Below are 14,853 nucleotides of genomic sequence, written 5' to 3' on the forward strand. Positions count from 1 at the left end.
TTGTCAAGTACATTTGCACGTCACTACGAGAATGCGAATGCGAATGAGAATGAGTTGGCGAATGTGAATGTGAATAGGAATAGGAATGTGAGTGGAAATGTGACTGTGAATGTGAATGTGAATGACTGTGGGCAGTCATAAAAAACAGCTTTTTCGACAATTTGCTGTGGCAGTGGCAACTGGTGTGGGGCATGGGGCATGGGGCAGACACAGAGTCCAGTGGCATAGCAAGAGCAATACATATAACTTTGCAGTTCTACTTTGTTACATCCTTTTTCCTTTTCCACATTTCCTTTACTCTTCCTATCCACTTTTGGCTCATAGACAATTTGTGCGATGCTCGTGCGCATATTTCATAACTTTTTCCATAAGCTGCCCCAAGATAAATGTGCACGAAATCTACACACAAATCGAAAGCTGCACAAAAAACTGCAAAACAAAACATGCCACCAAACAACAAGAACAACAACTACAATGAAAACAACAGAACAACAACAGCAACACATTGTAGCCAATTTAGAAGCGATTTTTGAATAACTCGACTTGCGAGAACAAGATTTATACAGCAAATGTGTTAAGTTGTACATCATTTGATGGAGTTACGAGTTGGTTGCCTATCCAGAGTTTCGTCCCCCTGCCCCCTCCTCCACAATCACTCCATTTCCACTACCAAATTTCTCGAACAAGGCAAAAGTTTTTCTTTATTTTTTTTTGGTTTGCAGCAAGCTGCTTTTATTTATGGCAATTGGATTTTTGAGTTATGTATTTGCATATTTACATTTACTTAAGTGGAGAACTAGGAGGCAGTTTCCGCTCAGCTTTATTAAACTTTCTTCGGCTTTTCCTAACTGAGATTCTAATTTAAATCGACCAGTGATTTTGTTGCCTTACATTATGCATGAAATGGACAACGAATAAAATTTCAATTCTGTAATGCGTTGTCTGAATGGGTTTTTATACTCTGTAGACGTAGCTAAAAGAGGGTTTAATAATACTGCTTAATTCATGTGTACAAAAGCTTTTAATTATATGCAACTTCTTATCAGCTTGATTTTTGTTTGATTTTAAATAGATTTTTAAATTTGATCGTTTTATGTACAGGATATCATTTAGTATTGCATTCATACTTAACATCTACTTAGTTTTTATTGTTTTCTTTGGTCAGCGCATTATGTCTGGCTGTATGATGAATTTGCATCTAAATCGAATGCTTCTATCGGCAAAAAAAAGAAAGGCGAAATGGGGATTCGATATAGTCTGCACCCTGGACAGAGATTCACATTAAAAAGGAGTAACAAAATTTCTGAAGGCATTTGCATTTGCATAATAAGCTTCAACTGGACACAGCAGCTTTATTCCAGCTTAGAGTAAAGACGTACTGTTTTATTATATTTTATTTTATTTATACGTAAATGAGAACATAAATAAATAGAATTGTTTAAAAAGAATTTAAGCTGAATAAAATCAAATTGAATTTGTATTATACATTTTTGAATAACAGGCTTATAAATTGATTCAATTGAAATAATTTATTAATGCTACTTTCTAATTTCAGAGTTGCAAAAGTTTTAAAGTAAAAAAGTGAATTATTTCAAGTACAAACTTATAATATTAACATAATTAAGAGATTTTAAATATATATATTATTAACATTTTTCTCAATTTTTAAATGCTTCTACGAACTAAGTTGTTCAAGAATTTATCCAGAAATAAAACATTTGAGCTTTTTTTAAAATTAAGGCTATTAAATAGAAAAAATAAACAATTGATGTGAAAATTTCATTATAGATATTCCTTGATAATACCCATTTATTTTAAAAACTGACGATAGTAACGACACACCATCGATTAAGAAAGAATCGTTTGAAAAATGGAAAAGAATGAATTAATTGTGATTTATGGAAATTTAAGCAATGCATATAAACCATTAGCTTTATGAAAATGGGCTCTTTTGGATCACTGGTATTACGTTGCACTTGGACAAAGTTTGGAGATTTTCATGCAAGAATAATTCTCATTAATTTAAGTGGCAAAGTTGAAGTTGCAGATTTGACTACGAGTATTTTGCTCTGTTTACTGATTGCCCGGTCAGTGCAGACGCTTTACATTTTTCTCAGTTGAGCTGCCTTTTGGAGGGGTATCTGCAGGGGAGGGGGTGGTGGAGAGGGGTGGTAACTGGAGGGGTCATATCTGAAGCGACTGCAATCTACGAGTAACTTTTACATTTAAATTTTCATTAAGTATTCTGCATACGCATAAATAAACTTGAACGTGCTCGAAAGCACAGTAAATGCAACACCCACACACACACACACACACAGACACACACAGACACAGACACACACATTCAACATGACATAGCAATCCCTTTGTTGTGCTGCTTCGCCTCATCCTGCAATATTCTGGCCGACTGGCTGACTGCATTCTGGCCTGGTCGAAAGGCTTTGTATGCTGGCAGCGCACATGCAGATTTTTGGCCCAAACAAAAACATGAGAAGTTGCAAAAATAAATTTATATTATGTTCATAAATTCATAGAGCGGTCCAGAGACTGGGACTTGGATTTTTTGGGGGCTATTACAGCAATCTGCACACACAATGGTCCGGCATGTCCTTTGCATACTTCACTCGCTCTCTCTCTCTCTCTCTCTTGCATACTCTCCCCCTCTCTCTTTCTCTCTGAACGTTTTTGATATGCAAATTTCAGTTCGCGTACCAAAAATAACAGCCAATCAACTGTGGCAGCCACACACACACACACATAACTCGACGCAATCCTTTCAACATGTTGGACCTGGCCAACGAGGCCATTAAAAGGCACAGGAAGCGGCACGAGGGGGGAAGAGGCACGAAAAGAGGCATAGGAGGAGGCACAGGAACAGTCACAGGTATTGCGCTAGACGGGGGGAGGGAAGGGGGAACGGGGAAGGGACTGCGGCTTGTTTGCTGTTTGCGCTTCCGCAGCGACGACATGGACATCGACATGGACATGGACAACGGCAACGACAAGGACAACGAGGCAACGTGGCTGCCCCATCGATGCTGTTACTGCCACACAGAGTGTCGACAATGTCGCTTCAAAAATATTGCAGCCGCAGCACATTTCATGTCCTTGCACGTTTGACCCTGTACTTAAAAAATACAAAGAGTCTAATAAGTTCGTCAAAAACAAAATGTGATTAAGAGACAGAAAAAAAACTAGATTGAATATAATTTGTTGATGTTACAAATAAAAGGATTTTTGTTTTTTAAAATTTTTTGGTTCTCAACACTTTTTTCTTTTTAGGAAATTCTCAGACAAAACGACTAATTTTAGACTATTTTTTTATCAGAGTAGGATTTTCTATATCATAATATTACATGTCTGTAGCTAATGAAGTTTGATTTAAAATTTTTGCCGCTCTCGCATATTGAAACATTTTAATACAAGATTAATTTCAAAGCTACAGCCTAGAGTTTTTGTACACATAATAAGTCAACATAGTCATGATGTAGACTTAAAATACCATAATGATCGGAAAATACTTTCAGAACAATTTTAAAGGAGGAAAAAGAGAACTTAAAGATTAGGTGCAGGGTCTCTTCATGTTGGGTTCCCTCTGCAGTAGCCCTTGCTACTAGTTGTTTGTTGTCCTTGTTGTAGTTGTTGTTGTTGCCGGACTGCGTGCATTTATAAATTATGCTCAACATGTAAAATGCCATTTTGAATATGAAATTTGATGCTTTTTTAAGCCCTGCCCGTTGCCATACTTCTGCTGTCCTTTTTCCATCCTGATCAACATTCATACTCCTTGTTGACTCTCTGGACATATTTCATTCTATGGGGTGGAGGGTGGGAGTTGGTCATATTTTAATTACTTGCTAAACGCAGCGCACATTTTTTTGCATTTAGCCGATAAAACAAACAATTTGTTGTCATTTATATTTGAGCCACATTTGTTTGCCACATTTGTACTCATTTGGCTTGGTTGCAGCTAATTGTGTGGCTCGAGGCAAGTGCATTTTAGCCGACTCACAAATGTCCGAATTTAAGCCAAAAAAAGAACTAGAAAGAATAACGAAAAAAGGTCAAAAAATCAATCGGCCACGCAACTAATTCATTTAAATCTAACAAAATCTGAGAAAATCCCTGGCAACGACCTTCGGGATTTTGAGATTTTACGAATGTCAACCGAACGCAAGCAAAGTAGCTCAACGTTGGCCGTTTGCAACGGGTCGACAGTCGGGCGGACGGACTGGCGGACAGACGTACAGACGGACGGACAGACGGACAATCACTGGGCTGGTCCCTGTTAAGCTGAGCAAGCAAATCACCCGCTCCCTCGGCAACATTGGAGGCTGCTGGCAACCCGTGTGAGCTTTGGCTAAAATAGTTGGCAACAGCACATTAAACAGCGTCCCACACACACACACACACACACGCACTCACACACATGTGTGGTTTGAGTATGCGTGTATGCGAGAGAAAATGAGGCAACAGCAAAAGTCGCAGAACTTTAGCAATTTGAAGCTAATATGTTGACAATCTCTGCACTGCCGCGTCTTCATCGACGACGACGTCGTCGTCATTGCCCACACAGTGGCGCCATCTATGGTTATGTGTATTTAAGTCACTGGACAAAGCCCCTATGACAGAAGCAGGGGAAAGTGGAGCGTTCTAGTGATGAGCAAACTAAACAATTCTAGACAAGATTTTGAATGAAGTATTTGAAAGGGTATCAGCTAGGAGACCTATATATACGATCGATGAATGATATTTGCTCTTATTTCTTATTGCAGATTTTTAAGTAAAAATTTGTTCATCTTCCATTTCAATAAACGGATTTCAGTTATTGTATTATATTTATACATAATTTTATCAATATAAAGAAATCAATTGTTTTGTTTTGATCCAGCAGTGATTTCTCCGTGAATATTTGGTTCGCCTTCGTTAACAATCTTTTAATAACAAATTCCTGCAGGGCTTTCTCCACTTTTATGCTCATATATAGTATGTATGTACATATATGTTTAATATGTATGTATATCAGGCAACTCGTGTACTCGTAAAAAGTGGATTTTACTGCTTAACTTTGGCAACAGCAAATGAAGCAAATGGAAAATGCACACACAAACACACACACACACGCACACACACACATATGCACTAACTAAAATAAAATGCAATTTTTTTACGATATTGTACGTTGCATATTCAGTCGCTGTTGCTGCCGCTGTCGCTGCCGTTGCAGTTGCAGTTGCAGTTGCACAAATCCCTTGCACAAAAGTCAGCAATCAAAATAGATTAAAATATGATTTGACAGCATGAGAAATATACATATATATCCATATCCATATATATGGTATGGTACTATATGCAGATGTTATGTGGCATGCACTTGCAAGTGTGGCGCCACTGATTCTGCCCCCTCCCACCACCCCTCGCTTATATTCGCTGCCCGATTTCATTTTGGCATTTCGTTATTGTTTCCATATTTAACTAGAGCCCCGTCGCTTCATATTGTATCTTTTGCCGTAAGCCTTCAATTGTTGCGTGCATTGCATTTTTATCAAAGCCGGAGATAGTGGCACACACAGAGTGTTGTGACACACGGGGCGCGGGGAGGCGGCAAGGCGATTGGAGGAGACAGAGAGAAAATGCCTATTAAAAATTTAAATCAATTTTCAATATGGATTTCGTATAACTGTATCGGTATCCGCATTGGCATCTGTCGAATTTCAAAGCGACATTGCCTGACAGTTTATATACCATGCAATTGGTTAAAAAGAGGGGTGTTTTGACTGTATAATAGCTAGAGCAGAAAACAGCTACTTGATACTGTAAAAAACTAGAGAAAAGTACAATAGAATGCCTAAAAACCTTAAAATCAAAAGCGAATATTTTACTATTAAATCACTCAAATTTGGTTAATAATTCTTTCAATTGTAAAACAAATTTTCGTCAAATAGGCACACGTATATTAACTCCGCTTAAACTATAGTTTCAGAATGTCTGGAAATTCGAACCATTTTAAAACTTTATATGTCATCAAATTGATTTTTCTTGAGTGAGAAAATCCAACTTAGTAGTAAAAATAGAGTTACTTATAGTTGAGTTTACTTTTGACAATGCTAAAATATTTAAAAGTCGAAGAACTTTATTTATCTGGAAACTCAACAAATTAACATTTCTGTAACAATTTTAAAAAAATATAAATTTGAACTCATTTCTACATGCAGAGTATCTAACAGTCGCGCACTTTGTAATTGTAGACCTTCTCATTTGTTGGTTTTGTTTTTCGTAAAATATTTTATTTATTGTTCATATCGCAAGAGCTGTCAGCGCGTGTTTTTAGTGTTATCTTGAAAATGTATTGCAAAATGTATTGAAAATCGGGCTCGTATTTATTGTGCCGTACGCAAATCAACAGTCGACTGTTGTCGCTTCACAAATGCCCTTAAATTTCACAAAAAATAGCTCATTATAAATGTTTTGATAACATTTCGCCAGTTACTGACACTTCCACTTGCCTCATGATCAACTGGGCCACAAGTTGGAAATGCAAAGTCGACGCACATTTGCACAATTAACAGTTAATAAGCGCACTTTGGGCCACATAGCGCACTGCGGCCAACTGAAATAGCTATTGGCCGCATAACTATCCACAGAACTGGCTAACTGACCCCAAAGCAGATTTGCTGCAATTAACTTTGCCGCCACCTGTGAGGCAACTAAGCCTGCCTCATATGACTCTCATGCCCGCGCCAAAAGGAAAGGGCAATAATTAAATTATCATTAACGCGATTCGAATCGGTTTAGTTATCAAGCGACTGATGGGCTACCTTTTAATTGTGCATATGAATTGAAGTTCCTATAATTCTTAAAGCGAGATTTCTAAAGCTGAAACATTTTTCTTACTGTTTACTATCTAAATATTGCTATTATTTTTAATGCAAAGTTAAAAGTCCATAAATATGTAAAAACTCACAAGACATATACAATATTTTCAGTATAAATGTAACTTTTTCTTTTTTCGTAATTCTTGAAAATATAAAAAAATTACAAAAATCCTGCACTTAAAACCAAAAGATGAAGATACTAGATATCTAGTATTCGATTTGACATTAATAACAAGTACAGCTCGTAGATATCTAAATTGTACGTTTGAAACTAGTCAAAAAACCCCACAAAGCGCTGAGTTAATATCATAATTACTTATGTTATACAAATGTTAACCCGTACTTATTTAATATCCACTTTAGCAAAATGCAATACAGATTTATATACTTTGAACTAATTTGAAACCAAAAACCATCTAAATGAGCTCAAATGTAATGGTATTTTACGCAACTGTACCTCGTGTTAGTGAGGTTATGTGTGCCTGCGAGTGAGGTTATGTGTGTGTGCTTAACAAATCCATTTACATTGGGGGGAAAGGTGGTGCAAATGCTTAAATTCTCATTAGGCGCATTAGTCGAGCCGACCAGGCGAACCTCAGACACCTGCCACGCCCCCCACTTCACACCCCACGCTCCGTGCAACGCAAACCGCGCCTAAATTCAATAATAATAATTGATTGCTTATTACAAATACGGCAAAAACAATAACAACAACAACAGCGTCGGACTCATTGCATATGTGACTCAAATTTATATGTTATAGGTTCTAGGGAGAAGAGAGGAGAGAGGGGAACATTTCGGCCATTTGCTAATATTTACGCATTAGTTATTTGCGTGGGAGCAGGAGAGAAAGGGTAGCTGGGGAGGGGATAGAGGGAGAGAGAGGCGTGATGCATGTGCATTAGCATCCCTAAGTCCAACTGTAAATGCCTCATGCACCTGCCAACAACTGTGGCACACACATACACACACACACACTCACACACACTCACACACACACAGCTATCAGTTTTCAATTCTGGGGGGCAGCATTAAATTTTAATGTTTTCATTTCGGTTTTGTGCACACAAATTTTAATTATTTACTTAATAATTATGCGAAATCACGAATTGCATTAAAATCACTTTGTAATGCTGATTTGGATTTCATCTTCTCCCCACCCCTTTCCTTTCCTCAACTCTCTCACTCATTACAATGTTTAGTTAGCTAAGAAGCGGCATAATTTTGATTTTGTTTTCGATTTTATGAGTATTCGGAATTTATGATTGTGACGTTTTTGAATCCCTTGGGGAATCGTTATTAGAGTTTAAGTGTCGGCCTTTGTTTTTATCGCAGTAGTTTCGAGAAATTCCCCATTCGCAATAGCCGAACCGATAATTATGCCTATAAAAGCTGAAGTCAAAGCTGAGCGCAGTTTTAGTAAGAGAAACAACGTTAAACTGTCAATTTCAAAAATATGTATTTCAATTCAATACCAAAAGTCGCGTTTCTGTTGTGTTTGCTGTTCGTAATGTTGCATTGTTCAGAGGCTTCGTCTGCTCGTTGCCATTTGAACAGGGAAATTGTGGAGGTGGACGTTGATTTGTATTCTGCGGTATTGGGTGGACTCATAGGCTGTCTGGCAGCAGCCGTGGTTGCACTTCTTGTCTGCTGCATTGGAAGTTGCAGGGAGCAGCGGCAGAAGGAGAAACTTCGAAAGATGATCTCTCGGCTCGTGGAGACGACGGATACGGACATCCTCTTTCTACCAGCATCTGCGTATCCTGGACCCAGGCCACCACCCAGATACACCCCGAAAACGAGCGATAAGACCAAGTCCAAGAAACACAAGGAATAGCAGCTTTCATTTATGTTACTCATTCGCGTAAAGTGTAATATGTAAAGAAATATTATGATATATTATATATATTATGATTTATAAATAAAAGTTCACGAAGTGCCTTATACAGCTAATATTCACGTGCTATTCATTCAATCTAGTGAGAAAGAATTTTCAAGTAAAGCAATATTTTTTCTGTTTTGGATCGGTTGCTTTGAGTATTTTAATCTACTCATACATCTTTTTTATGTATATCCGAAGCGGTTTAGTCTACAATATGATTTCAAGTGTTATCGATGCAGAAATGCGATGCAGAAATACTTAATATTTGTTTAATTTCGTTGAACTGAAAAAGTTATTCACTGGTCTTCTATCTTATAGATTATTTCAAATAAGTTAAAGAGAAATACCAATAAGAGTAGCTATACCGGCTATTAACTTAAATCAAGCAAAACCAAATAATAAATTTTTTAAAAACTTAATATATTTCGGAAAAATTTTAGCGGAAATTTGTAAATAATTTTTTTTTTGTTAGTACTTTTACTTTTAAATTACAATTGAAATTTCGAATTTCACTTCCAATTTTATGGGATTTCATAAAACGTGTTTTATGATGCAACGTCATGAAAAGTATTAAAAAATTATCTCACCAACTCAAAGTGAATTAAATATGCAAAATATTTTCATAATAAAATTAGAACAGGTTAAAGATGATAATTATCACATCCGATAAATCTTGTCGAAAGAGAAAACAGGAACAGACCTGTATATCTACTACACAAAGCTAGCCTTTACCTGTTAACATATAAAATCTTCACTTTCGAAAAAATATCTTCCAAATTGATGATGTTATATCAGCTGTAGTTGTGCTCCAGGCTTTGATAATTCGATTTTTGCAACTGCAACTGATAATATGCTGTTTTATCTGCTGGTTTCGCTGGTGTTTGGTCAATTGCTTTGGCCAACTATGGGTCAGTTTGTTAACTGCTCTCTGCCGGGCACTGAATTGGCCAACTGTGGCCAGATCAGTGCCAATGGATGCTGTGCAAAGGGATGTGTAAGGAATGCAATTGGTCGATGTGTGGAGGAGCAATGCACGGGGAGCTGGAACGGTTGGCTGAGTCGACCCGTGACCATGTCCTGTTACTTTCACTGGTTTCTGCTGATCTTTGCCGCATTCATAATTGTGCTCATGCTGACCCTGTTGACCTGTAATTTGGCTTACGAGGTGCGCGATTGCCTGCGAAAGCGAAGACAGACTCGATATGTACACTTTAGTGGCAGCAGCAGCCTAAGCAGCAGTGTCGTTTAACTGGAGGAGGAACTCGGAATGAAAGTGGAAGTAACATATATGTGGCAGAAAACATCACTCCAAGATGTGCTGTTAATGCACATGCGTGTGGCATAAAAACTGTGCGGGATTTGGCATAATCTACAATACATTAGCGGTAGCTTTGCTCTGGCTTTCAATTCAATTCGTTGGGTATCTGTACGAAATCCATGTAAATTACGATTTGGCACCTTGCTCCCGACTTCGGGACGATGCCAAAGTCTCAGAATCCCATTACATAGTAGTTAAAACCTGATTAGGAAATACTTGCGGCTGCTTTCAGCTTTTCAAACACGCTTGGTTAAAAAGAAATAACAATAAATGGGACATGTGAAATGGTTGCTTAGTTTCCATTCGACTGCAAAAGGGCAAAGGGGCAAAGGGAAGAAGGGGAGTAGGAGTGGGAGCTGGAGGGTTGAGGGTGGTCCCAAAAAAATTCGCAACAACTTAAAGTCAAAGGTGCAATAACCTCTGTGTGTGTGTGTGTATGTGTGTGAGTGCCGGGTAGCAGATTTAGAGGTTGCTTATGTGTGATTTAGTATAGCACGCGCGAATATGGCGGCGATAATTCTTTAAAAATTGGAAATTGTTTTCCAATCGATTTCGCATTTAGCCAAAAAGCACTCCACATATATACACACACACACACACACATACACACAGCCAACTACAAGCAGAAAATGTCTTTTAGAGTTACCCTAAAAATACTATATATGTATTTCTATATGTTCGCTTGTGTGTCGGGTTTATTTTTCGTAAAACATTTTTATAAAAATGTATACAATATGAAAAATATATGTATTTTTGTTATTTTTCACCTGGTTGGAGCTTTGAAAAGGATTTGGTAGCTGAAATCATGGATTTGGATTTTAGCTCTACTCTAGTTTTAGTTGAAGGTGAAAAGCGAATGCTTTGCTAACTTGGAAAATGATAACGATGTGGCTCAAAAAGCGAATAATTAAGCATTGAAATGAACAGTTGATAAACTGAAATAGTATTATAAGTATCTTTGAACATCCACATATAATATTTATAGTTTAGTTTTAGTGAAAGATAAAGTTTAAATTCTTAACACGAATAAAAAATGTATCAATCACAAACAAAATTTCGATACTAGGGAGGCTTGTATAGAATGAAAGATAAACACATAGCTCAAAAGAATAATATTGAACAAATTAAAGTTCAAAAAACGTTAAATAGTTTTTTGAAGGACACTCAAAAATTTATTAGACTTTAAAAGATGCTCTTCAAAAACAAATAAATTAATCAGGAAATAACACCGGAACCGATTTCTTAGCCGTTAACCGAAACTAACCGTTTCATTTTTGGTACCGAAACTAAAACAGTAACTGAATGAAGATTCTTTGTCAAATGATGTGGTTAATGAGTTGACCAACTTTCAGCTGTCATAACTTGATCAAAACTGAACCGATTTTCAAGTGGAATGTCATTTTAATCATGATTTGGACTCTAAATTCATACTGCATTAAAATTTTGTTCATTTAGAAAATTTAATTATTTTGGACTTAGATTCGATTTCGATGCTAAGGGTCCCCCCTTTGAAATTTCGAAAATTCAAAATTTTAAATCTCAAGTTTTCACTTTTAATCCACTCCTTATATCGTAATTAGTATAAAACAACACTTTAAACTTGATTCTGAGACCTTTCATTTTTTTGTAAAAAATCATGTGAAATTTAACAAAAGTTTTGACTTGTAAAGTGACTAACTCCGAAGTCTGACCAATTTCAAACTGTCATAACATGATCAAAACTGAACCGATTTTCAAGCGGAAAGTGATTTTGGTCTTGATTTGGCCTCTAAATTCATTTTGCATTCAAATTTTATTAAAATCTTAAAAAAAAATATTTTTCTCTACGTTCTACTAGATATTGATTTCGATGCTAAGGGTCCCCCCTTTGAAATTTCGAAAATTCAAAATTTTAAATCTCAAGTTTTCACTTTTAATCCACTCCTTATATCGTAATTAGTATAAAACAACACCTTAATCTTAATTCTGAGACCTTTCATTTTTTTGTAAAAAATCATGTGAAATTAAACAAAAGTTTTGACTTGTAAAGTGACTAACTCCGAAGTCTGATCAACTTCAAACTGACATGGCTTGATCAAAACTGAACCGATTTTCAAGTAGAATGTCATTTTGATCATTATTTGGCCTCTTAATTAATTCTGCATTCGAATATTTTTAAATTCGTTCAAATAAATCTGTTTGCCCTAGGTCTAGCTATTAATTTCGATGTCATATTTATTATAAAACGACATCTTTACATTTTAAAATGTTTCAAAATTGATTTGTTGTCCCGTTACGTTCGGTACCCATGACTGTTTTATTCTAATTACATGGAGATTTAAAGATGCAACTCAGTTTGCCGTAGGAATAGTCGTATGCCGGAACACCCACCGAGTAGTTTATATTTAATCGTATTTTCTATCGATTACATAAACTTGTGTTTGGGGTCTTTCGCAGTTGCACTGCATTCATTTCGCCAATCCAATTTACATTCTCTACGCTCATTCATTCAAGTTTATATAAATGCGATTTTCGTTTTTGGTCGAAAGGAAAGAAACAAGTAACCGATAGTGCGGCTCATTGTGTGTGGTGTACAATGACTACAATGGGCAACAAAAGGTTAGATAGATACAACCAAGCACACACACACATACACACAGCAAGGGGGCGTGTTTCGGTTACGATGCGGGGCAGCAATGGTAAGGAGGCGGATGAAGGGGCAAAGGGGGAAGGGGGCTCAACAAAGCACTGTCAGAGTATCGGGGCATGCAGTGTTGGAGTGGGCGAGTCGTGACATATTTTATTTGCACAATGACAATGCGAGTTACTCGGCAGACGACAACGACAACGACAACGACTACACACCCGCCATTACGCAAACACACCCCAACACACACACACACACTCACGCATACACACTTACACTGAGTTGGGTGTAGGTGAAGGGAGATTGTTTAACACAAACAGCAGCGCACAAAGTAGTAAAATAAGTGCAAAGGATAATGCGAATTGAAATGACAAAACTCAGAATAATCATTGGCTCCACACTCAACGGACAGAGAGAGACAGAGAGAGAGAGAGAGAGAGGGGGGAAGAGCGTAGCATTTGTTGCTGTCGCTTTCTAATGATTTTTATTTATGCCTTTTAAGTAAATTAAAATTTACTCATTTCATTCTTGGTTCGGTCTTCAAATCGCGCACATGACAATATTGTCAATTTTATTTGCCGCCATTTTTATTGCAGATTCCTTGACTTAGTCCTCATCTTGCTTTAGCATTTGCCGCAACTCGTAAAATATTTTTATGTATTTTTTATTTACACTGAGAGTGAGAAAGAGAGAGAGAGAGAGAGAGAGAGCTGCCATGCATGACCTCAATATACTTACTACCAGGCCAAGTGGCCAGGGCCAATGCAATTGCTTGGCAGGTGGATAGAGGGAGGAAGAGGTGGGGGGATAGAGGGAGCTTGGTCTCCTCGTAACATGCTTTTAATGTGCGCCATTTTATTTGCCACAAAACCGACACACGGCACCATTAAAAAGCCATAAGCGCTGAGCCTCAAGCTTCGAGGTTGCTGCTTCCGGGCTGGACTCGCGTTTAGACGTTATTAGAACTTGCCCTCCCTCTCACTCTCTCTCTCCCTCTTCCTCTCTCACACTCACACACACACTTGCTCTATCTCGTTCTATTGTTTCTCTCTCGCTCTGCACATAAATTGTGTGCGCTGCTGCATTTTGATTACAATTTTTATGATTTTTAGGTCAAAATTTGCCAACATAAAATGGCCAAAAGTAAATTTGAAATAAATAAACTTGGCCCCCGAATATCAACAACAACAAAATGGTGTCGTGTTTTATGTGCGCCCTTTTGGTCATAAAAGCAAGGCAAATACGAGTATATATACTCGTTTCTTTGGGTCTACATTTAGGCAATAACATTTAGAGTTTGCTTTCTTTATTGTGCACATTTTTATGTGATTTTTCCCTTTCTCTTGGCTTGTTTATAAGTTGCGAATTATTTTGGCTTTTGGCCCATATTTCATTTGCATTTAATGAGCCCTAAAACTGACCCTGCCTAGAATCGTAAAAAAGTGCTGCAAATTGAAATTTCAGCTGCACAACTGGCGACTCATTAGACAGCAGCTTTCTAATGACTGAGCTAAGCAGGTGTCATACATTTAACCAGGCCTATTCCGAACTGGGCTGAGTGTTGGATATCTGGCAGCTAAAACCTGGCAGCTAGAAAGCCAAGGGCGAAGACCCAAAGTGTGCGTGGCAAGATAAGAGCAGCAAAGATTTATTGCCAACGCAATGAGTTAAGAAAGACAAGTACGTAAGGCACAACAGAAGCAACAACAACAACAACAACAGACAAATCATGATGACGATGACGAGTTTCAATGTACAACACAATGGGAAACATGGAACAACAACAACAACATTGGAGAACAGGAATAATAATGATGAAGCTGCCGCACACTGACAAACTAAATGATGGAGAATGATGCCAACGAGTCGAAGCTGGAGATGCTGCCTGGTTGCTTGACTGCCTCTCTGATTGCTCCAAGAGAGAGAGGAGAGGGAAGGAGGCGAAAGGGTCTAGAGGGAAGAAGAAGGCCCGAACTGGAAGCTTGGCAGGCAAATAAGTAATGGCTGACAGCAGAGCGTTGTTGCTTTTGTTGTGCGTGTTTTGTCTTAGGAATATTCCAAGATGGCGCAGCTTTCACAGACAGATGTACATCAGTTTTGCATACATATGTGCAATGACACCAGCTGAAGCACGCACTTTGATTAATCG

General features: G+C 37.6%; 1 protein-coding gene across 1 annotated transcript; it reads left to right on the forward strand.

Annotated features, from left to right (window-relative positions):
• Positions 1 to 9,508: 9,508 nt before the first annotated feature.
• LOC117790949 lies at positions 9,509 to 10,365 on the forward strand. Its single transcript, XM_034630568.1, has one exon. It carries the CDS (start codon positions 9,611 to 9,613, stop codon positions 10,007 to 10,009), a length of 399 nt encoding a protein of 132 aa, XP_034486459.1. The 5' UTR covers positions 9,509 to 9,610; the 3' UTR covers positions 10,010 to 10,365.
• The last annotated feature ends 4,488 nt before the right edge of the window (positions 10,366 to 14,853 follow it).

Source organism: Drosophila innubila (genome assembly GCF_004354385.1).
Source record: "Drosophila innubila isolate TH190305 chromosome 3R unlocalized genomic scaffold, UK_Dinn_1.0 2_E_3R, whole genome shotgun sequence".
Taxonomy (NCBI): Eukaryota; Metazoa; Arthropoda; class Insecta; order Diptera; family Drosophilidae; genus Drosophila; species Drosophila innubila.